Source organism: Schistocerca serialis, chromosome 4, assembly GCF_023864345.2.
Source record: "Schistocerca serialis cubense isolate TAMUIC-IGC-003099 chromosome 4, iqSchSeri2.2, whole genome shotgun sequence".
Taxonomy (NCBI): domain Eukaryota; kingdom Metazoa; phylum Arthropoda; class Insecta; order Orthoptera; family Acrididae; genus Schistocerca; species Schistocerca serialis.
In genome coordinates, this window is record NC_064641.1 from 110,749,086 (window position 1) to 110,774,622 (window position 25,537).

Genomic DNA, 25,537 nt, shown 5'->3' on the forward strand with positions numbered 1-25,537 from the left:
TCTTCCCATTTCCTTTTTTATAACATCCCAGACTGCTTTACATTTATTCTCTGCAGTATATATTATTTTGTCATTAAATGACTTTTTTGCAGCAATCAGCACCTTTCTATAGATCTTTTTGTATCTATGACACAAATTTAGGAATTCTGGATCATTGCGAATCTTTTTCGTGGAACTGTGGTGTTTAAGTGTTTGGGAGGACTTCTTAATACCTACTGTTATCCATTTTGAGAATTTCATATTCACATTGGTTTCCTTATACACTTCATACCAGCTTTGTTTTCCTAGTTCCTTTGAAAAATCTTTTATTTTGATTTCTGATAGATGTCGTTTGTAGGCTTGTAGTTTAGGGAATGATTCAATGCCTGACTTTACTGTTGTTATTTGACAGAGATAGTCTGATAGTCCAAGATATTTTACAGCTACATCACATTTTTACCTGTCCATATTTGTGGCCACATGATCAATTACTGATGAAGTCATTGTTGTAACCCTTGTTGCACTATTGACCAATAGGGACATGCCAAAACTTTGAAGGATGTTTATAAAGATGCAGCTGGATTCATTTACGATTTTAGTGTTGATGTTAATGTCCCCACACAGAATTATGTTGACCTTTGTACTTGAGACTTTATTTTAATTGTTTATTTATTCAGCGCTCATTTTATCACATTCATGATATTGGACTGGTCTGACAAAGTACAAGACATAAAATTTTACACATTTATATTCATGTACAAAATAAAGTCATATATTATGGTACTAGTAATGTTTCATCAAGGCTAGATGCTTTCTTACCAACACATTTTCATGACTGTAATAGCACAAGCAGTGTTCTATTTACTTAGACATAAGAAAATAAAATTTTGTTCATGCATATAGAGAAGGCAGGCATATTGCTGAAAAGTTACTGCAACATCTTCGTTGATTTAACTAAAGTATTAAATATTGTATACTTGGAGTCTTTCGCAGTGGCATACATGAATAAAACGTTTTCAGTTTTCAAGGCATGTCAATTCAAATAAAATCCTCAAGCTTTTGATGACCACCTCTCCCATCGTCATCAGGAGTTCACTGACTGCCGGGGCTGCTATGGTTTCTTGCTTATATACGCATGACGACATCATCAACAGCCAATCAGATAGACCCAATGCAGCACGAGTGCATAGGTCGACCCAGGCATCTAGCAGAGCTATTACCTGTGGCAGCACCGGTGACATCAGGTGGTGCCATGGACAGGCGCCAGATATATTGCACAGAAGATGTACATTATGATACACATGAGTACATTAGTGAAAGGAGTTTAGTTTTACCTAGGAATACTTTGATAATAATGAATTGTTGATTAGAGAGATTATGAGGCAGAAACTGCAGATTTGAGAAATGTTCCAGATATGCATATGACTGAATTTTACGAGATTTTTGATAAATATTAGTAGTGACCTACATCTGCAATATACTGTCTTTAATGTTGATGATTACTGTATAGAGAATGTGCTTGAAGCAGCTGCAATACTACTTCCAGCAATAAAACTCATAACAGTACCAGTATACCATACTCCAGATAGGACCATGAATTATTTACACAGGTCTTAGAAGAAAATGATCTTCAACTTTAAAAAACCATGCAAATACAGAATATTAATCTTTGGAGGTATGACCATTGATAAGGTAAGGCTAAAGACATCAAAGCAGCTTCACCTACTGAATACGTTAAGATCACAAATTGTGTTAATAAAATTGCAATAACTCTGTCATCCTGTCTTGATAATGTCATCACCAATGTTGAAAAAGATCTAAATGAGTTAGGGTTGTTTAATACTTATTTTCTGTCAACCACGAAGATGTATGGTTAAAATTAAAAATTAACATACTAGGTTTGACTGCATCAAAACAAAGTATATTAGGCTACTGTGTGATCAAAATATTGACAACTACACGAAACTGTTGCAGGTGATTAGATGGAATGACAACCTGTTTAATGGTAAGAACATTGAGAATGCATTTGTAGTTTCTATCAATGTACCCACAGGCATTTTTAAGACTTGTTGCCCAAAGATTTTGAAAATAAATAAGGTAGCAACCTCAAGACATGACTCTACACACATCCCTAAGTGGTTCGCATCCACTTTGCAGAAGCCCAGACCGTTATTTATGATTTGTCTGATTGTATCTGTGTATGTGTGGATGGATATGTGTGTGTGTGCGAGAGTATACCTGTCCTTTTTTCCCCCTAAGGTAAGTCTTTCCGCTCCCGGGATTGGAATGACTCCTTACCCTCTCCCTTAAAACCCACACCCTTTAGTCTTTCCCTCTCCTTCCCTCTTTCCCGATGAAACAACCATTTGTTGCAAAAGCTTGACTTTTGTGTGTATGTTTGTGTTTGTTTGTGTGTCTATCGACCTGCCAGCACTTGAGTTTGGTAAGTCACATCATCTTTGTTTTTAGATATATTCTTATATAGTTGCACAGAGATATTCACTTATGCTGTAATAACATTTGTCGAGCATGTGGTTCTTTATATTATAATACAGTTGAGCATAGAAATTCACTTACATTGTAATAGCATTTGTCAAGCATGTGATTCTTTATAACAGTTTTAAATTTATCCTCATTTTCCAGCTCTTTGATATGTTTTGGTAGTGCACTAAAAAGTTTGATGCCTTGATTACATACATGTTCCTGACTTCGAGTTCTTGTTACCGCTTGTAAGTGGAGATCTTTACATTGCTGTGTATCGTAATTATGGTAGTCTGTATTAGTTTTCATTTTGTCCTGATTTCTTTTGATCACCAACAGACATTTCAGAATGTATAATGATGGAATTGTTAAAATTTTCAATGCTTTAAAAAGGGACCTATAATGTGTTTGAGGTGGGCTCTGGGTCATTATCCGAATAGCGCGTTTTTGTAATTTGAAAATCTCATTTAGATGACAATTTGTTTTTCCCCAAAATACTATCCCATAGGAAGCAATGGACTGAAAATAGCCAAAATATACTAATCTTGTACAGTCATTACTACAAACTCTTGAAATTATTCTAAGTACAAAACATGCTGAATTTAGTTTTAGTGCTAAGCTCACCACATGGTCCTTCCAGTTTATCTTCTCATCAATGTGCATACCCAGGAATTTTGAACACTACTATTTCAAGCTGTTTGCCCTCCATGGTGGGATTTAGGTCATCAAGATCACTTATTTTTCCATATTGCACATAATTAGTTTTATTTGCATTTAGTGTTAGCTTGTTTGCATTAAACCATTTTTGTATATCTTGTAGGACATAGTCCACAGTACTTTGCAATGACTGCTTCATATCACTAACTATTAAACTAGTATCATCAACAAATAACATGATTCTAGCTTTTCTCTCTGACACCTGAATATCATTAATGTAAATGAGGAACAACAAGGGGCCTAATACACTTCCTTGGGGTACTCCTACTGTGACCTCCGTTGGATCTGATACTAGTTTAATTTTTTGGTAAATATTTGGTGCTGCAAATTTCAACCACCTGCATTCTCTTTTTCGGATACGACTCAAACCACTTTTTTACTGGTCCTCTGAAACCTATAGCTTCAAGCTTTTCCAAAAGTATGCTGTGGTCAACACTGTCAAAGGCTTTTGACAGATCTAGATTTATCCCAACTACACTTTTTCCCTCATCCAATTTACTGATTATTTCTTTTGTGTATTCCAATACAGCTGTTTCGGTACTTCTCCCAGCTTGAATTCCATGCTGATTACTGTTTATCGGATTGTGGATATTAAGATAATGTGTGACTCTATATTTCATTAGTATCTCTAAAACCTTAGAGAAAGTTGGGAGAAGTGAGACAGATCTGTAGTTTTCTATTTTAATCTTATCACCCTTTTTCAATAGGGGAATGACTTTAGAAATTTTCAGTTTCTGTGGAAACACACCCTCAGCCATTGACAAGTTTGCTATGTGCACCAATGCTTTTGCTATTTGATTAGCTGTTTTCTTTACTAGTATTATTGGCACCTCATCTACTCCAGCTGACATCTTGGACTTCAGACTTTTAATCACGTTTAAAACTTCCTTTTCATTTGTTGGGACTGCCATCATACTGCTGGCTACCATGGGTGTTGCTCTCTTAGTCTGCTCCCCAAAATTCCTGCTTAATGTCTGGGGTATATTTAAAAAGTAATTATGTACATGATTAGGCATGGCATATTTATCTACCATTTTATTCTCCTCATCTTTTAGAATAATTTTCTTATCTTCGTTAGGTACCCTGGTTTCTTTTCACACAATTTCCCATGCTATATTAGTTTTATTTCTGGACTGTTTTATTTCCATGTCATTACTTAGTAACTTTGCATTTGCAGTTATTCTGCGGCATATTTTCCTACACCTTTTTACATATTCTGTAAAATCAGTATCTGCACACTCCCTCAACGCTGTATTGAGTTTTTTCATGTTTTCACATGATTTCTTAATCCCAAGAGTCATCCGAGAACTTGACTTTGTGTCCAGTAGACTTCACTGTGGTCAGTTTCTTTGGAAAACACATCTCAAAGTTCATCATATAATTCAATGCAAGTACACTATATGCCTCATCTGTACTTGTTTGTTTCGTAACATCTAACCGGTTTTCATTTTCTAAGATACTTATGAACTGATGACAGATGTCCATAGAGAAGTTTCTTTTGTAAATATTATTTACACCTTAATCTTCCTTTGACCTTAAAGGGATATCAATGGTGAGAGCACTGTGGCCAGACAATCCTAAATCTACGTTTGTTACCTCTATGTCAGTTGTTGACATATTTGAGAAAATGTTATCTATGAGGCTGTTGGAGGTGTTTGTTATTCTAGTTGAATTGTTTATGTGTGGTGACATGTTGAAACTCTTTAATATGTCCAAAAATTGCCTTTTTGTTGACTTTCAACTAGAAGATTAATGTTGAAATCACCGCAAAGAATAATCACAGTTTTTTTGTAAAAAGTATTTAGCAACAATTCTAATTTGTCAAAAAAGACTTCTATGTTTCCACATGGTGACCTATACACTGTTATGACTAAGACTTTTTTCATCAGGCTATATAGCTGGACAGCACCTGCTTCAAAGAACTTTTCAAAACTTAAGTTCTCTGCTTCACATCTCTTTTTAAATTCTAACTCTTGTCTAAGGCAAATACCAACACCAACACCTTTTGCAATTTTCCTACTATAATGATTTGCCAGTTTAAATGGATTAATATAAATACTACTAATTTCATGGTATTTACGCCAGTGTTCAGTTATACACAAGACATCAGGTTGGGTGTTACTTACTGCTATTTCGAGTTCACAATATTTGTTCTTGAGGCACTGCACATTTAGAGTCATAATCTTTAGATCAGGGGAGTGAGCACCGATGGTATTTCTCCTTTCGTTTAACACCGTTAACTTGGAGTTTTCATTAAGGCCGGATACCAAAAATCCTGTTGTACCACAGGCTTCTTGTTTCTGTTGCTTTTCCTACTTGAAATGGATGATGTTGATTGATTGTTTATACTAGCTGTGGCAAGCTTCTTGGCATTCACCTCGATCCAAAATTAACTTGGGAAACTCACACCAATTATGTATGCACAAAGTTAGTCCAAGTCACCTACCTGCTGAGTAAATTTAGGACTTGTGTGAGTTACAAACTACTGGTAAATTCTTAATATACTTTTTGTCACAGTCACCTCATGTATACAGTGCTGATATGGTGCAATTCCTTTGGGGTGAAAAGAATTTTTATCTAGCAGAAAAACACCATTAGGTGCATTACTGGAGTAAGAAATCATGTATCATATAGGAAATACTTTAAATATCTCAAGATACTAATAATTGTAACATTGTTTTTTTTCTCAGCAGCCAGGTGCATATCAAGAAAAACCAAGACAGCAATGATCTGTGGGCATCTACACATAAATATAACACATGTCAAAGGCGGATGATTGACATCCCAGTGACTAGGCTTTAAAAAAAATCTAAAATAGTTACACAGACATGGGGATACAATTATTTAATATCTTAATGATCACAGCATGGAGTGTATCACGGAACTTCTTCAGAAACATTAGAAAAAGGTGGCTTGGAAAAAACCTTTTTACACAATAGAAGAATTTAAAATGTATAGTAAAAGTGACCTAATACTCTAAAATTTCTGTATACTCTGATCATTGTATTATTTGAGTTTTCTTAAAATGTTTTTATTGTGTCATATTGTTGTGCTATATTTTCATAGAGCATTTATACTTGATGACTAACATGTGTCAACCATATCTTATTTATAATGTTGGTTGAGCTACCATCTGCCTTGTATTCTGGACTTACGGCTGTCAGAATAAATAAAGCCATGGTAGTATATTAAAACAATGTGGCAGTGTTTAATGTTAGAGAATATGTTTTTCATGAAAAATATGTTTGTCCTCATTTTTGAGCCAATGCCCCTGTTTTATGTATGACCTTTCCATTCATTAAAACATTGATCCTCAATGAAAACTGGGTTCCTAAAATCAATATTGACCTCTTCAGTATTGACTGTTCTATTTTCATGTGTGTTGTTTAACTTCAGTTCATGAATAGCTTTTCCCCTCCAGGGTATTTTCTTGCTATTTCAGTCTCTTCATAAATCTCATTTCCAAGTCCCTGACTGACTGCCACCAGAGACTGATTTCAGCATACTTACTCCTTTACTCATTTACAGCTCGCAGCATTTCATTTAAGCATAATCTAAAAAATGGTTCTAGAAATAAACTACAAACTTCTTCCTGATCTTTCAGTACTTTGATTAAATGTGTTGCGAAATCTGCTACTGCTGTTTTAGTCGTCCTGCCCCCTTTGAAACCATGCTATGCACTCTTAGTACATTATAAGCCAATGTGGTCTGCAAATGGTCATATATGAGATGCTCACATTGAGGCTGGAATAAGAAGTTATGGGTTTAGTGTTGTAGGATTGCCAGATCAAATGATGCACAGTATACCACATTTAATAAGCACTATTTTATTTCTTGGAAGCACATATATAGTTATATACATTCTTGATTCTCCCTGCACATTTGTACTATATTCGCACACAGACACAGACTAGTTGCAAAAAGCTTACAAAAACAAAAATATTACATGGAACTTGGTCAATAGTCGCCAAATTAGCCCCCCCCCCCCTAGAATGTGGAGCACAAAACATAAATATTGGGGCATACATGTAAAGGAAACACCCAGGGGGGAGGAAGAGTGTGTTTAAACCAAAACCATACCTTACATTACATTAGTAAGGGGGCAGATGGTCCTGCCTGACCGGGCGAATCCTTGAACAGCAATCGAGGGATCAGGGGGAGGGGATAGTGGGTTGTGAGGAGCCAGAGTAGTGGACCTGAATGCCTGTTGCAGTATGACTTTTACCATTGATGGGTCAGGACCAACAGGCTAGTGGACAGACTGAATAAGGTGAATGTGGGTTGTCATTGAGGGAGGTGGCTCATTCATAGGAGAAACACACATTATCCGGCTGCATAACAAAAAACACTTTAGAGCTGTGTTAACATTCACTACCACTTCCGTATACGGGTTGACAGAATCTCCACATGAGTCGGCGGCGGCGACATCACACGTTCTGAGACTGGCTCTTGATACATCACTAAATACTAACAGGGGAGAGGCTGGGGGCTGCTTGTAGGAGGGGGAGTCATCATACGCGTAACTCTGTAGGGGAATGTCACACATACCTGTAGCATTGTCACACGACTGGGAGTGGATAACGTCGCACATGCGGGAATTGGTGTCACTTATCTGCGGACCATTGGTAGATGACTCGTGTGAGGTGGGTGTAGCAGGGGGTGGGAGCTGACGGGGTGGGGTATCAGGCAGTTCTCCCTGAGACCACGCCAGTTTGAGATGGCAGACAGATACCTTTTGAGGTGTGCCATTAATGAGCACTTTGAATGTGTTGGTACACCACGATATGACTCTGTGTGGACCTGAATATGGAGGTCTGAGTGCCGGTCGAATGGTGTCATTGTGCACTGCAAGACGCCAAGTCCTTATGCAGAAATACGGGAGGGAGCGAGTGCAGTCAAGGAGGGGGCACGCGAATGTTAGTGATTAGCTACTTAACATGAATGTCGAGTTGCAGATTTGATCTGGAGGAAGTGAAGGCTCGACTAGCTCTGCTGGGAATGTGAGGGGTTCTCCATACAGTACTTCTGCCAGGGACGTGCTAAGGTCCTCTTTGTGGGTGGCCGAAATGCCTAACATTACCCACAGTAAGGCGTTGAACCACTCACCTCCATGGAAAGTCAGGGAAGCTTTAAGCGTTCGGTGCCAGCATTTGACAAGCCCATTGCTCTGGGGGTGGTATGCGGTAGTCCTAAATTGTTTCACCCCACACAGTTCACAAAGCTGTCAGAAGAGGGTAGACCCGAATTGGTGTCCCTGGTCAGTGGTGATGGAACTTGAGCAGCCGAAGCATGAGATCCACATAAATAAAAGAGCTCGGGCCACTGCGTCGGCTGTGATAGTAGTGAGAGGAATTACCTCTACCCAGCGGGTAAACCTGTCAGTGGCGGACAGAAGGGGCCCAAGGGAGTCAAGGGCCCGATGATATCGATGTGTATCTTTTCACCACATCGAACATACCCATGGGGGGCTGTGCGAGACGATCTTCTTTTGCGCACTGACAAGCCACACATGCTCGCGCCCAACTGCGACATTGTTTTATCACCCCAGGCCAAATGAAACGTTCAGATACCAGATGTGCAGTGGCGCGAATGCCAGGGTGTGCCATGTTGTGGATACTATTAGAAATGTCCCGGCGGAGAGGTGCAGGAATCACTGGACGTATGTGTCCTGTTGAAATGTCACACCAGATGGGTGATGATAACCCAGGAAGTGTTTATAAGTTCAGTATCCTCCATTTGCAATTTAGGAAGTTCACTGAGGTCCAGTTGTAAGATAAAACCGACACACGAGATAGAAAATTGGCGATGACGTTGTCTGCCCCTCTGATGTAACATATGTCGTTCATAAACTGACATATGAGGTCCATATGTCAAAAACATCTCGGGAATGAGTCCTTGCCTGGGTTACGGAAAGCATATACCGATGTCTTGTGGTCAGTAAACACGACGAGCTGGCGACCTTTGATATCGTCTTGGAAATATTTGGTGGTGTTGCAAATAGCAAACAGTTCCTGGTTGAAGGTCGCCCATTTACATCGGGAAGCGGGCAGTTCATGGGAGAAAAATCTGAGCAGATGTACAACAGAACCCACGGATTGCTGAATTACCGCCCCCACAGCTGTATCACTCATGTCTGTAGTAAGTGAGATGGGAGCGTCAGGAATGGGATGAGTAAGCATAATGGCCATCTGTAGGCTGACTTTAGGTTATCAAATGCACAACACATATCTGGAGTCCACGTGACCGCACGAGACCCTGAAGTGTTTTTTCCTGCGACAGCATCCGTCAGCGAGGCTTCTATGTTAGCAGCATGGGAGATGTGTTTGCAGTAGTAATTTACCATTTCAAGGAAGCGGTGGAGGCCCTGAAAATCTTTGGGTAAAGGCACCGTACTAATGGCCTCAACCCGTTCGGGTAGGGGGCGGATGTGTTTGGCAGAAACTCATATATATACACACACAAATCAGTTGGTTTTACTGAGAAATTCATCAATGAAGTAGAAGGAGTTGTCCACCAATAAATCCCTTAGGCTTCGCTTAAACTGAATTTCATTGGTTGTTAAGCTTTTCATGGCTGCTGGCAAGTCTTGAAAATGTGTGTTCCTGAATAATGCACACCTTTTTGAACAAGACTAAGAGACTTTAAATCCTTGTGAAGATTATTCACATTTCTAGTACTGATTCCATGAATTGAGCTGTTGGTTTGAAAAAGTGGTATATTTTTAATGACAAATTTCATTAAGGAATAAATATATTGGGAAGCAGTAGTTAGTATCCCTAGTTCCCTAAACAGGCTTCTGCAGGATGTTCTTGAGTTGGAAAACTTGGCTTGATGAATTACCCCAAAAAATAATACCATATGACATTATGGAATGAAAGGAAACATAGGATGCCAGCTTTTTCATTTTTCTATCCCCTGTGTCTGACACAATTCGAATTGCAAATAGAGATTTGTTAAGACGCTTCAGCAGTTCTGTTGTGTGCTCCTCCCAGTTGAATTTATTATCAAGCTGTAATCCCAAGAATTTAACACTGTCCACTTCCTCTATCTGCTTGTCATTATATGTTAGGCATATACTTGTGGGACACCCCTTATAAGTTCTGACCTGCATGTAGTGCGTTTTTTCAAAGTTTAGTGACAAATAATTGGCTAGGAACCAGTGATTAATGTCCACAAATATTTTATTAGCTCATCTTTTTAACACTACACTTGATTTGCTATTTGTTGCAATGTTTGTATCATCGGCAAAAAAAAGAAAACTAATTGGGCATCTGGTAATGTTACTGATGAACGGTCATTGACATACACGAGAAAAAGTAAAGGCCCCAAAATGGAACCTTGTGGGACCCCACGACTATGTGGCGGTTATCGACTGCAAGAGTCGACTGCCTCGTCTTTGAGAATGAACTTCTTAGAATACTGTTGATCTCAGTGTGTTTCGAACTCTGTATTTGAGTGGATGTGTTTGTACCGACATGATCAAAATAAAGTTAATTCATTATAAATGAGCAAATACTTAATGTTGGGTTCGATATTACCGTACGTAACATCTCGATCCCCACACTGGTGACCCCAACACTCACAAACGCCGCTTATGATGCCAGAAATGTGTACTGGAACATCTCCATGGACAAACAATGCAGCAACCCTTTGTCGGATTTCTACATCCATCGACTTCGCATCGCGCCACATCTGGATGCAGTGTACAGGAAGTGTAATTAGTGTGTAAATTCCCGACTCTTGTGTGAATCGTGCTTTTTGGTAACTTTCGTCACCTTCTCACACATCGACAATGCGACCGAGGCACACACGTCATCCGTCGAAACCCGCTCAACGCGTCGGTAATTTCACTTCTGGACAGTGCAGTGCACCTTCGCCGATTAATTTGGACAATTTTGACTTGCTTTTGTGTAATGAATGAACTTTGTGCAGTGCTTCGACATCGGACAATCATGCCAAACAATGGGTTGCAACAAACGGGGACGATGTTGCAAACCCCAGTTCGCACGAACTCCGAACTACGGCTAAATCGCATGCCTGGTCGAATTCACAAACGCCCGTCACGGCTACCGCGTCTTCCGCGCCGCGTGCAATTTCGTTCGACCCGGTTTCCGCACAGCCCATCATCCAGAGTTCGAATGTACCCGCCAACTTTCCTGCCACTTCTCCGCGCTTGTCCCTCATTTGCAGCATCCAACTACCAACATTTCTCTCGGACCAACTTCCAATGTGGTTCATGGCCGAGGAGTATATATTCTCCTCTTATGGTATCCCCAACGAAAGTGAAAAATACCTCGTACTCTTCAGGCACCTAAAGGACTATCATTATATAATTATGGACATTATCTGTGACAATTTGAGTGACAAGTAGACCAGAGCGAAAGCCGCTTTAATTCAGCGCCTGTCACCAACATCACAGGAACAATTTCATCAAGGGCATCCTACCAATCAACGACAATACACCAATTACACCAATTACAATGCCGGCTGATTCTCAGTGCAACACTGCACGTGCCACGCCTACCTCTACGCAGCATCCGAGACGCACCGACTCTGCTCGACCGCTACCGACAGCGACGTCACGGCCTGCTGGCTCACTGACCTCGACGTAGGCAAAACAAACAGCTGCGCGACATACGATCCCGCCACTGCTACTGCAACCGCATCTTGCCAATAACTCGCCGACACTCCGCACGCTTACCGCCCGGCCGTTCACTACTCGATCGCGCCCGCAACTCGTTCACCCACCCCAGAAGACGATTTCATCTGTATCGATGCTTCATACAGCAGTGAACGTGTTCTCACTCCGCCGCCGCCGAGTACTGAGTTTCACATTCGCGATCGCACACACAATCTCTTCTACTCGAACTGTTACGTCAATACTGTACCACTGACCTTGTCTTGTACGCCAGGTTACCCTTTGATAGAGACAGATCCCGATTTCGACCCCATCTTACTCAGTGATACACAGCAGATTGCTTCGTGACATACATTTTCACCTGAACAACTGCAACAGCTACGTGAGCAAATTGCGACATACAACTTGTTGGTACAAGATCAGTTACACATGCTGCAGCCGACACCGACCGAGCACGGCATGCAACGAGATGCTCCTGTCATTGTTCCACCTCCGACTGCTTCCGATCCTTTGCTGTTACTACCAGCTACAACTAATACCCTAACGATCACGCTACATGGATCTATGTCCCAGATGTCACAACTATCATCATCACGCCACCTCAAGTGGAAATTCTACGTTACTGATCTGATACAAGCAACTTATTTACACCGCTGCCACCTTTCCTTGGTAGTTCCAGACACTTCGTTTCTGTACCACGGCATAACCAGCCGCATTCGAGTGCCGCTTGCTTTGCCGTCCTCTTCACTACCTCTGCAATGTACGACCAACACATCTGCCGTTTCTGCTTCGACGAATGAGCACCTTCTGCTCCGACACACGACCGTGCAGCAGTTTCGCGCGAGCAGCTTGCAGCCTTACCACTCGACCGCAGCGCCGACAGCGACAGCACACACGCAGCTCCAGTTCCATCAAACTGTGTCGCCTCTCCGCCAAGGACCAGTAGTGCATCCGCCGATTCAACTTCTTTATGTTCACATTACGTCTCATCGCCTTCCTGCTCCGACTATGGTTTCACCGACCACGTCCGCCTTCCACCACCTCTCGCCGTCGCCATGCATCATGCACGGGCTCACGGGCACGCCCCCCAACCTTCGATCACGGCTCTTTCGCACATCAAAACACCGACAGTGTCAACTCCGCTTGGAGTAACACCGCTGTAACACACTTACCGTCCTCGGACTCTGAGGTGACACTTCCGTCTACACCGAAGTCATCCGCCGCCAAGGTCAGTCATGTGCAGCTTGCTGTTTTCTCCCCTGGTGCGACATCAAGCGCTTCTATAACTCTGTCATTACCGCGAGTGTTGCTCATCCGGCATCTCTTATGCAACATGTTAAGCTACAGCATGCTTGCTCCTTTATGTCATACGGCCAATAACAAACTGTTACCGGACACGCTGCACTTACCGTGGCGCTCGCCGGCAAATACTTTGGCAATATATCGCATCGCATCTTCGACGCACTCAGCGCCTTTGATCGGATCAAAACCCCGCTGCGCGACACGGCCTCGGCACGATGGTGTTCTCCCCACCGACATGCCGCTGCCTTCTGCTTCCACCGTGCCATCAGCAGCATGCCACGGTCAACCTTTGGACGTCTTCCGCGCCTCCTTCCCTCCGCTGGTCGCGCCTACCGAGACATCGAGAAACGGTCCGATCGCGCCTCGCACTAGCGCCTGTCACGACACGATCTGTCACGCGCACCTGCGCTATCAGCCGGCTGGGTGCACACACGCCTCTCATCATCCTTACCGTGCTCCGCACTACTGGCGAGGCCTCTGTGGCGGTTATCGACTGCAAGAGTCAACCGCCTCATCTTTGAGAACGAATTTCTTTGAAAACTGTTGATCCCAGTGTGTTCCGAACTCTGTATTCGAGCGGATATGTTTGTACCAACATGATCAAAATAAAGTTAATTCATTATAAACGAGCGAATACTTAATGTTGGGTTCAATATAGCCGTATGTAACATCTCAATCCCCACATGTAATTCGTTTCCAGTTGGATGATGCCTGATAGCTTGAAATGTGTCTCTTTCCTAATAACACCCTTTGTCTCCTGCCAGAGATATAAGATTTGAACCATTTTGCAGCATGTCCTGTTACACTATAATATTCTAATTTATTTAAAACGATATTGTGATTTACACTTTGACAAGTCACAAGATAGACCAGTTGCCTGCAATTTTTTGTCTAATGAATTAAGCACTTTTTCACTGTAAGTGTAGATAGCCTTCTCAATATCAGAACCCTTTAGAAATCCAAACTGTAACTTTGACAGTATGTTATTCGAGATAAGATGGTTATAAAGCGAATTGTACATTACTTTTTCTAAAATTTTTGAGAATGCTGGCAACAGCGAAATTGGACAGAAATTTGAGGCTATTTCTTTATCTCCCTTCTTAAATAGTGGCTTAACTTCAGCATATTTCAACCATTCAGGAAATATTCCACTGACAAACGACTGGTTACAAAGATACCTTAATATGTTACTTAGCTCAGAATCATATTCTTTAATTAACTTTGTTGATATTTCATCATACACACTAGATGTTTTTGATTTTAAAGATTTTATGATGGACATTATTTCTGCTGGAGTAATGAGGGTCAAATTCATATTATGGAAGTGACTTGAAATGTCAAATCTGAGGTATTCCATAGCAGCATCTACTAGATCTGACAACCCCATCTTTTCAGAAACAGTTATAAAATGTTTGTTAAAAATTTCTGCAACACTATACACATCTGTCACCAATGTGTCATTTACTCTTAATGCTATTTGTTCCTCTTCATGTCTGGTTCTACTCTATCTTCTGACAGATCCACTGAAAGAAAATTATAGCTATAAAGATTGGTCACCAGCTCCGATGGAGCAATTTAAATATTTTCTTTCAGGTTATGTTTCTGAACGTGCCAGAAATAAAGTTAAGTTCTGCCATCTTTACTTTGAATAAATACATAAAATTAATATTCCGCTAAATCAAGTTTAAAAGTAAGAAATCTCATAAAATTGAACTTTACAATGACATAGCAAAGCGACCACACTGTCTCTTCAAAATGAAAGTAAACAGTTATTCTTGGAAGTTACTTTTATACGAGACTGAATGACTGTTATAACAAGAAAATTAATTAACTATGCTCTTAGACTACAGAATGACACAAAAGTTACATTTGACAAAATGGGCAGGGAACTTTGGATCGGTATATGGCTTTGGGACAATGATTCGAACAAATACTTTTACCGAAACTATATTAAAACTTTTTTGAATTTATGGGGTTGACTGTGACAGCTGGCCAGGGTGGCCGAGCGGTTCTAGTCGCTACAGTCTGGAACCGCACGACCGCTATGGTCGCAGGTTCGAATCCTCCCTCGGGCATGGGTGTGTGTGATGTCCTTAGGTTAGTTAGGTTTAAGTAGTTCTAAGTTGTAGGCGACTGATTGCCTCAGAAGTTAAGTCCCATAGAGCTCAGAGCGATTTGAACCATTTGACTGTGACATCCTGATACACTTCTAAATATGGTTAATACAAAACTGTCTTGTTAGTTGCAGTCATACCGGTGTTGAAGTTGTTGCTTGTGGAATAAAAATTTGGATAGGCTCTTCACATCTTAAGTGATGGAATTAATTTGTGATTACTACGCACATGCGATAGCCATATTAACTTGCTGTATCATCGATCAACATTCCATCATATAAAACAAGTTGGGTATTCTTGGTTTCCAACAACACAAAATAAACTGGAGACGACTTCAGGAACTATAAGCCACTGCCACACCAAATATCAAGCAGTTTCGCACCGAATTTTTTACTGCTTAAGCCTCGCATCACATGAAATGCCATGATATGTACACTGCCAAGGCTTTACTGCAACTGCTCCTGGTTTTCCGATCGTTCCCTTCCTTGTGCTGCTTGCATCAAGGTCATCCAAGAGACAGAGTCAAAAACTCATTGCGGATTCCCTGGCTTTATGATTTCAATTTGTTTAAATGAATTACATGTCCTAATACCTTAGAATGTTACGATCAGTACATTTATAAATTACATTCATGTCCGTCTCAATAGCTCAGTGGTCAGAGCGGCAGAATGCCATGCAAAGGGGTCAGGGTTCGATTCCCGGCTGGCTTGGAGATTTTCTCTGCTCAGCAACTGGGTGTTGTGTTGTCTTCACCATCATATCATCCCCATTGACACGCAGGTCGCTGAAGTGGCGTCACCTAATTAAACTTGCACCAGGCGACCAGTCTACTCGATAGGAGGCCCTTGCCACAAGACATTTCATTTCAATTACATTAATTTCTATATTTTATTTTCCATAAAATTATTAATGCTTTCACAACTACACTCTACTTCTTCTACCATTTAACACAGAAATAACACTTTTTCATCTTGCATAGTTACAAAGGTTTTCTTCACACTAACCTTTAGTATAAGATCAATAATTTTGATGAAATGTTTTTCATTCGACATTTAAATTTGAATTTAACTGTATTTTCACACTAACCACCTCACCAGGTGTGCCTTTGGCCCTGCAGTCTTGCACGCCGCCCTGCCGGTCATCTGTCATGTTCTACATCGCCAACTACCACCATGCACTCTATGCTGCCATTGCATGCTACCATCATTACTGCACCACCCCAGCCGCTGGCAGTGGCCAGGTATTTTTTCTCAATACATACTGCACTGCCATGCTCCATTGTCAACGCAGTGGCTGTCAACATGTTGGCCGTCAACAAGGTGAATGTCGGTTCACCTGTCACCTATCCATTCTACCGCCACTCACTGTTGTGGTACCCAGACATAGTGTTTGACTAGCCAGAGCAGCTGCATTCAACGTTGTTACCCCGACTTCCTCCTCTTGCATGGGGGTGGGGGGTGGGGGAATTTTGTGAATCCCACAGTCTACCCTAACAGACGGCTCTCACCTTGCAGTCACACTTAAACTATCTCCCAAGTACCTGCGCCATAGTTGACACCTGTCAACTGAAGCGTCTTGCCTCCAATATTGTACTCTGCCTACCATTGCTTTGCCTGAAATTTCTACCCATGTCTGATACAAGCATGTGCCAGTGATGAATGGCTGTGCAATATCTGCACAAGTGCTCCTTCTTTCATTGTGAACTGTTGCTACCATTTGTGAAACAGTGATTTTGATTTTGATCAGCACTTCAATGAGGACATGAGAACAGTTGCATGGTGACTATTCGTGGACAAATCAGGTGTGTTGCCCTTGTGCACTGCTTCGGCAGATTGCTTGCGAGTGCCTTAGCATCCCAAGCAGTTCAGCGACTTACAGCTCACCTGCCGTTTTCCAAATGCAGTGAAACACACGAATGCCGTCTATGTTGTACGAGGTGCATTCAAGTTCTAACACCTCCGATTTTTTTTCCTAATTAACTACTCACCCGAAATCGATGAAACTGGCGTTACTTCTCGAATTAATCGCCCTGCAGACGTACACATTTTTCACAACGCTGACGCCATGATTCCATGGCAGCGGCGAAGGCTTCTTAAAGGAGTCTGTTTTGACCATTGGAAAATCGCTGGGGCAATAGCAGCACGGCTGGTGAATGTGCGGCCACGGAGAGTGTCTTTCATTATTGGAAAAAGCCAAAAGTCACTAGGAGCCAGGTCAGGTGAGTAGGGAGCATGAGGAATCACTTCAAAGTTGTTATCACGAAGAAACTGTTGCGTAACGTTAGCTCGATGTGTGGGTGCGTTGTCTTGGTGAAACAGCACACGCGCAGCCCTTCCCGGATGTTTTTGTTGCAGTGCAGGAAGGAATTTGTTCTTCAAAACATTTTCGTAGGATGCACCTGTTACTGTAGTGCCCTTTGGAACGCAATGTGTAAGGATTACACCCTCGCTGTCCCAGAACATGGACACCATCATTTTTTCAGCACTGGCGGTTACCTGAAATTTTTTTGGTGGCGGTGAATCTGTGTGCTTCCTTTGAGCTGACGGGCGCTTTGTTCCTGGATTGAAAAATGGCATCCACGTCTCATCCATTGTGACAACCGACAAAAAGAAAGTCCCATTCATGCTGCCATTGCGCGTCAACATTGCTTGGCAACATGCCACACGGGCAGCCATGTGGTCGTCAGTCAGCATTCGTGGCGCCCACCTGGATGACACTTTACGCATTTTCAGGTCGTCATGAAGGATCGTGTGCACAGAACCCACAGAAATGCCAACTCTGGAGGCGGTCTGTTCAACAGTCATTCAGCGATCCTCCAAAACAATTCTCTCCACTTTCTCGATCATGTCGTCAGACCGGCTTGTGCAAGCACGAGGTTGTTTCAGTTTGTTGTCACATGATGTTCTGCCTTCATTAAACTGTCGCACTCACGAACACACTTTCGACACATCCATAACTCCATCACCACATGTCTCCTTCAACTGTCGATGAATTTCAATTGGTTTCACACCACGCAAATTCAGAAAACGAATGATTGCACACTGTTCAAGTAAGGAAAACGTCGCCATTTTAAGTATTTAAAACAGTTCTCATTCTCGCCGCTGGCGGTAAAAATCCATCTGCCGTACGGTGCTGCCATCTCTGGGATGTATTGACAATGAACGCGGCCTCATTTTAAAACAATGCGCATGCTTCTATCTCTTTCCAGTCCGGAGAAAAAAAATTGGAGGCCTTAGAACTTGAATGCACCTCGTACTGTTACGTGCCAACGCTGCGCTCCATGTCGACCTTCCTGTTGTATTATCACACAGATTAGTATCTACCTTCATGTATGACCGTGCCTCACCTCAGTGGCTCTTTACTGCGATCTATGTTAGAAACGAACTTTTAGTGTTTATGTTGAGCTTTTGAACTTTGTGTAAGTTTTTGAGAAGACTCCCGCCTACAAACTTTTAACACATTTCTTTCTGTACTGGCACTGATAAACTGTGAACATTCTCTGTGAATGTCACAACTAAACTGTGGGCAGATCGCAGATTCCCCTAAATGTAGTCTTCCTCGGTAAATAGTTTGTATTGCCGAAGATTTTCTGCCTTGCTTTCTTGTTGCTTCACTGTGACAGGCGTTTCACATGATTTCCCGCCCTCTCCTTCTTTTCTCCTTAATCTCCCTGGTCCAACTGCTGTGATAAATGTTGTGCAAAAAATATTTTCAGCGCTACCACAGTATTTTGGAAGCGTCTTCTTGTGACTCACTTTGGTCCTCATCATTGTCAATGGTTCATAGAACAGGAGCTGCACTGTTCATATCAGTGTAACATGGTTACACTATGCCCCCCATTAAGCTGTTACATTATGCACCATAGGGCAGCTTCTTATAATTTCATAAGTTTCTAAAAAGGTTAAAATAACATTATGGATTTTTTACAATGGAGTGTGATACACTAGTATCAATGGCTATACTGCTCAGAATTACAGCAATTGTTCATGATTAGAAACAATAGAGAAAATATTATATTATGATAAATGTCTTCTTCTCATATTCACATACTCCAAAAATATTTTATCACTCTCAGACAAAGATAAACTTTATACGCTTCCAAAGAGTATGGACCAAAAGCAGTAAAAAAACGACGATCGAAATAGGTTAAACACAAGACTACTGACCAAGATTGATAAACCTGCTACGTGATTTATAGTTACATGAGGAAATTCATCGTGTTAAAGCGAAATAAAAAGTGTAAAAGATGTGCATGTAAAGTTGATTACTTAATTTATGTATGTACCATTAAAGATGCCCCTGCACATTTAAGAAAATCATCTCACATTAGAGGAAGCGCTACAAATGGTGGTGGTGCACATCGTCTAATAAATACAACAATAGATAGGCTACACCAGAAATGAAGCATTTCTCAACTGTTAGAACTCTTTTAAAAATCCCACACTAGAGATGGGCAAACTGAAACACGTAACTGTTTCGAAACAAATGAAACAGTACAATGTAATGTTTCGATACATCTTGAATGTCTACTGTATAAGTATGTCCATATAAACACAAATGAGGCGCGAGAGCGCTAATCATATCGCGGAAAGTATGAAACTATCACTTAGGCGTTTTGGCAGTTCCGTATTTCATGCAGCAAATGCGCTGCTTTCGTGTTGTGTCACTTTCATACTTTGCAATTGGCTGAGGACAGCCATAGCTGAAGACAGAAGAACCACCACGAACGGAACTGGAGGTGGGAGCAACCTGCAGAAACAACGGACATGCTACTGGGATTCCCACATTCAGTTAGTATGGGTAATATACTCATCCTGTTAATTTACATGCACACAAAGGGAATCATTGTGGATTATAGGCACAGTGACTATAGACTCACAAATAATGCCAAATAATTCGAATAAATAACAAAATATAACAGAAAAAATTTTGCCTTTCAAGGTGTTTCGAACCGTTACTATAAATGCACCATGCTTCCCATCCCTTCCTGTTCACCATTACACTATCAGTGATATGTCAAACAGATTGCTTGCAATTATACCTAAATCAAATTTGTATATATGTCTAATAACTGTCACTCTACGCCTTTTTTTGTTCAAAATGTTGTAGGCTTACTTGCGTTTCTTAATATGATTACTGTACATGAACAGAGAAGCGTATGTTATAAAAAAAGTGTAATTTAACTGAATGATTTTCACATATTTATTATTTTGAATGTGAATAGTATGCGTTGTTTTATTGTTTGGTTAGTGTTTATAAAGCAGATGTTACGTCATTTCGGAATAGGACAGTCAGCTAGAAGCGAAGCTTTATTTTCGGATATATTAAGCTTCATGCTATTGGTTGTCAAAAAGATGTCGACACTCTTGTGTTTCACGAAGTGGTATGTTGTGTTTCAGTACCTGTGCCGAGCCCGAATCTCGTCCGATACAGAGTGGAACGAAACATCACTGTTTCGATACAATTAGTCCATTCCAAGCACAGGTGGACTGAAACAGCCTTATTTTGAAACAACGATACAGTCTGTGTCTGGCTCGAGATCGAATCTGGTCCGGTTATCCGAGACAGGGGCGGAATGAAACACTACTGTTTCGAAACAGTGAACCACAGCCGTTCCGAAACACTGAAACAGTTCCACGTATCGATACACTGTATCGAAACATAGAAACAGTGACCAAGTCTATCCCACACTGCTCGTCATCGCGGGGCTAGGGTATAGGGTGGTCTCTCCGTAACACGTATAATAATGAAGCAAGTATAATTTATGAATAAATTATTTCGATTTTTAGTTTTTACTTCCAATACCTATATATATCGGAAATGAAACCTAAGATCTAATTAGTCTGTATTTCGGTTTTTAGATTTCATTTCCGGTAAGTATCGGAAATAAAACATAAAAGTCGAAACGGTAGGTTAACGGGCTTTCATTAATAAGCTATGCATATCTTTTACTCTCTCTCTATGTGCCACACAAGAAGGTTAAAATTCTGACCTCCTTGGCGTCACATGAAGCCTTTATGGACTCGTAAAAAATGGAAGTGCTTCATTTCTAGAACCTCTATTGCTCTACTCCTCGAACGACGTGTCCCACAAACATCTGCAGGTTTTAAATTTCTCAGCTAAATTTTAACCTGCCTCGCCCCCTGTCATGTATGTTACAACAGCATTTAACCTCGCGCGCAAATACAAAAGACGAATTTTCGTCGGACGGTTGGCACGACAGTGTTACACACGACATTATTTGGTTTTGGGCGGTCGTCTGTCGAGTGGTCCTAACCGACTGACATCCCGATGGTGCGTGTGTAGGTCCCTTACACAAAAATCCAATTTTTATGTTGCGTCCGATGTTACACAGTATCCTACCTGCTTGTAGACTTACTTCGTGTTGCGCACACAAAAATAGCTGAAATTCGTATCTCCCGCCTCAGCTCGGTCGACACATAAGCCTGGACCTGTAGTTGCACGTTGGAAACTAGAAGCAAGTGAGAAGATTCAAACTTCGAAGCCCCATCTTTGAAATTCTATATCACTTTTGGTGAATGCTGGACTCATTCTTCAAAAGGCTTTCCTCATCCTTGTCCAATCCAAAGCAGTGTTTCGAACCTAACGATATAGCGGTCCAAGCTATGTTAAGCGCTAAAAGCTCTCGGCAGAATAAAGATTTTTTTTTTTTTTTTTTTTTTTTTTGTACGGAGAGAGGGGGGCAAATACTAAGGAAATAAATATAACTTACAAGAGCTTTTTCAATAATTTACCAGGATTGGAGCTTGTGTCTCATCCGTATAATGTATTTGTGGTAAGTAACGATGTAATGCTATTTGATGCAAAATTCACCAAAATTGTCTATGTCTGCGGAGGAGTAATTGTGCAGGGAATTACATTTCTGGAGGCCGTTTTCGATTAGTTATAGGAACATATCTTGTATACAACAATACCTGAGATTTGCGAGAACTTGTGATAATAACTTTCAGTCATTTCGAATACTAAATCACAATTCTAAATAACGCGCCGACACCAGTATCAAAAGAGCCAATCAGCCAACATTGCAAAGGAAAGATGCACATTTAGGTATTACCAACTGATTAATGCCGATCTTCAGTTGTTTCAGGTTCTGAATCAACTAGGAGCCGCATAGGCGGTTTAAGATGTTGAGGGTTGCAGTTAAATTTGTATATCGAGGACCGCCAAGGGTAGGACTAGCATTATAACAAAAATAATCTTCCTCACAGGGTTTCTTTCTAACACCCTGAAAATTTTTCTGTACGGGTCTCGTAAAATGCCGGCAGAATGCAGTTGATTCTTAAATTGACCTATTTATGTAGATTTTCCATAGATCGTTTTAAATTTTTTGTCTAACAAACAATTTAATTACAAGCCCTTAAAAACTGTACACTTTTTTGAACGTAAGCAAGTACAGTGGTTGTCAATGTCAACATAACCTTGCGGAAGCAAGGAGCCGAAATAGGACCCACTACATATTGCGATTACCTTCCAGGTGCTCCGTTGCAACACCGCCAAACTCCACATATCGTCGAGGAATCTTCAGTCCACTGGTTCCGAAAATACTCGAGGAAGAGGGTAAGACACGCAGTACCATTATGTGCTGATAATGATAGTTGTCACTGTGGAAGTTTTGTAGTTGTATGTGACACTTGGTTCCTTCAGAAAAGAGTAAATTTTTGTTAGTAATATGTGTGTTCTTAGACATAGAAACTACAATTTTAAATTAGTAGGAACTATCCTTATAACGTGAAACAACGCCTTTTCTCTGTAAACTCAGGAATAGAGAATTCCATATAGGCCTATATTTGAAGTGGTATTTTCACAAGACTTTCTCGGATTGTTTTACTATATTGATGTAATATTGTGACTCGAGTACACAACTCTTAACATTCATTATTCTGCTTATCTCCGCTGTTCTGCTACTGTTCTGTTTAGTACATAGAATTAAATGTACTTAGTACATGCATTATCTTACAACAACTTTCTTCTGCAACTCGTTCTGAAAGTGTTATATAGTATTGTTATCAGTCAAACTTTTCTTGATCAGTAACGGAGACTTTACTAGGAGAGGTGGTGCAAATTACACTCCGTTTACAGGATGCCTTGGGGAGATGAGCAGTATGGCCAAACGAGTCTTGTCTTCTTCATATAATGCTGGTATTACTTACTTACTTACTTAGTGTTTTGCACTGAGCATTGGCATAAAATTTAAAGTGACCCATGTATCTAACAAACTGTAGGTAGCACTTGCAATGGCCTGAACATGTCTCATCAATCATTTCAATATAGACTCTAAAAAATGACATTCAGTGTTTAATGAATCCGACAGAGCTACATACAGTATTGTTGTTATGTCAAGGCCTGACAAACACAAGTAGGACAGAGAGTGACATTTGCAATGTTTGTGCTGGCTGTATGCTATTGTTTTTTAAAAAGTAAAGTAATTGGTTCAGACTCATTTCACTAGATGCGTAAGGATTGTGTAGTATTGATCCCCCAACCCACTGCCTCCACCCCTTTACCATTTCTTTCATTTTTATTAGTTGATGTATGTAAAAAAAAAAGAAAAAAACTATGAGCAGTGTAATGCGTTGTTGAAAGTTGAACATCTGTGAGATTTTCTTCCTTATAACTAGCAAGCAAACCTAAAAAATGCATTATTTTCAGCATTCACAAGGTTTTCACGTAGAGCTACAGTTTGGACACAAAGGAATTGTGGCTGATTCACAAACAAGGAGCTTACAGAACAGTTTGTTTGGGACATAAAATGTCAGGTGTATAGAAGAAGGCGATACTGTCATTCTGCTTTGACCAGTGACCTCACATTTTTTTTATGTAGTGACCTGGTTAGGCGGCTGGATGTGACAATTTTTTGTTGTTATAAATTGTGCATTCTGTAATTGTATTTATATCCTTGTTGAGAGCCCCTATTTCCTCACTGTGATCTGATATTTTGAATTTAATTTGTCTAAAAGTATCTTGTATGAGGGGCAGCCACAGCCATGAGTAGACATATTGAATAAATAATTATTCAAGAAAATATTAATAACAAGAATATTTTCATCCAAACTGTCCATATATCCATAGAAATTCCAATACGTTACTAGTTAAAATATGTGTAATTGCAGTCTGTCACTGGTCATAACTGACAGATTGTATCTTACTTTTCAGTATGCCCATAATTTCTGCATTGCTGTACAAATTAATGAGAACAGACTTGTAGGAATAATTGTGAGAGTCATACCAGTCATGTTTTTTGTGTGTGAATGTAGACATGAAGTATTCCTCCTACATGTGATGTAAGAATAAAATAATTGAAAGACCCGTTTTTAGCGTTTGCCTTATACAAATGTGGAAGCTGAATGATCTCAAGAGAGTTACTCTAGATCAGGAGCAGTAAGTGAAGATTGCGACCTTTATGCTATGTTTGTGATGCTATCCTAACTCATTATTTACAATGTGGACTGTACTTTGTACATTATGTAAATCCTAAGAAAGAATGATATACATGTCTGTCAGAAGATAGAGTTCAGTTGTACATTATCCACTGTGATGTAGTGTTCCTCATGATTTACTTTATTTCTTTGTGTAAGAGTTCTTTTTTCTTGCTCTCCAAAAGAGAACACAAAGTTGCAAGTATGATAGCTGTTGTAGACAGTCATTGTGTGTACATCTCCAATTTTAGATTTTATTGTCATCATACATTTGTACAAATATAATGAAGGTACTGCAAACTAACTTTCTGAAGCTCGTATTTGCAATGTTTGTTTTTAGAACTGTGATACCTGATTCAGATAACTCTCTTCTGTTTTGTAAAATTGTCATTTAAATTACCCCAAAATACTGTTCTGTAAGCTGAAGAGGAAGTACACAGAATACACTATTGTAGTACCTTGTATGGTGCAAATTTTTAAATGGTTCTCGGAGCAGAATTTGCTGAATTGAGTAAACAGTTCAGTAATTTCTGTTATTTCCAACTCTGTTAGCCCCCCCCCCCCCCCCTCCTGCTCTGCCCCTTCCCTCCCCAAAACCAGATTGAGATCTTCATTTTGATTTATTTTTCAAAATCATGTATGATTTATTTACAATAGTGGCAACCTATTGGCATTAAACTATGAGTGTAGACTGTGTCAACATAAGACCTCAATCAATAATAGTTTCATACAAAGATGCCTTTACGTCAATTTGTATACAAGATAGGCGCATCCCAGCAGATCATACTCCGAAATATGGAATAAAAATTGATCAGACTTACTCTGGGCAACGTTAGGGGTAATCCTAGCTGCAGATCCTTCCACCAACA

The 25,537-nt window shown here is 40.4% G+C and overlaps 1 protein-coding gene across 2 annotated transcripts in view; it reads left to right on the top strand.

Moving 5' to 3' along the window:
- Nucleotides 1–22,308: 22,308 nt before the first annotated feature.
- The window catches only part of LOC126473654 (MICOS complex subunit Mic60), a 51,194-nt gene continuing 47,965 nt past the window's right edge, over nt 22,309–25,537 (top strand). For both annotated transcript variants that reach the window (XM_050100878.1, XM_050100879.1), the window contains exons 1-2: nt 22,309–22,421; nt 22,727–22,809. In XM_050100878.1, the coding sequence (XP_049956835.1) occupies nt 22,377–22,421; nt 22,727–22,809 (128 nt within the window). In that variant the 5' untranslated portion in view covers nt 22,309–22,376. The remainder of the gene's footprint in view (nt 22,422–22,726; nt 22,810–25,537) is intronic.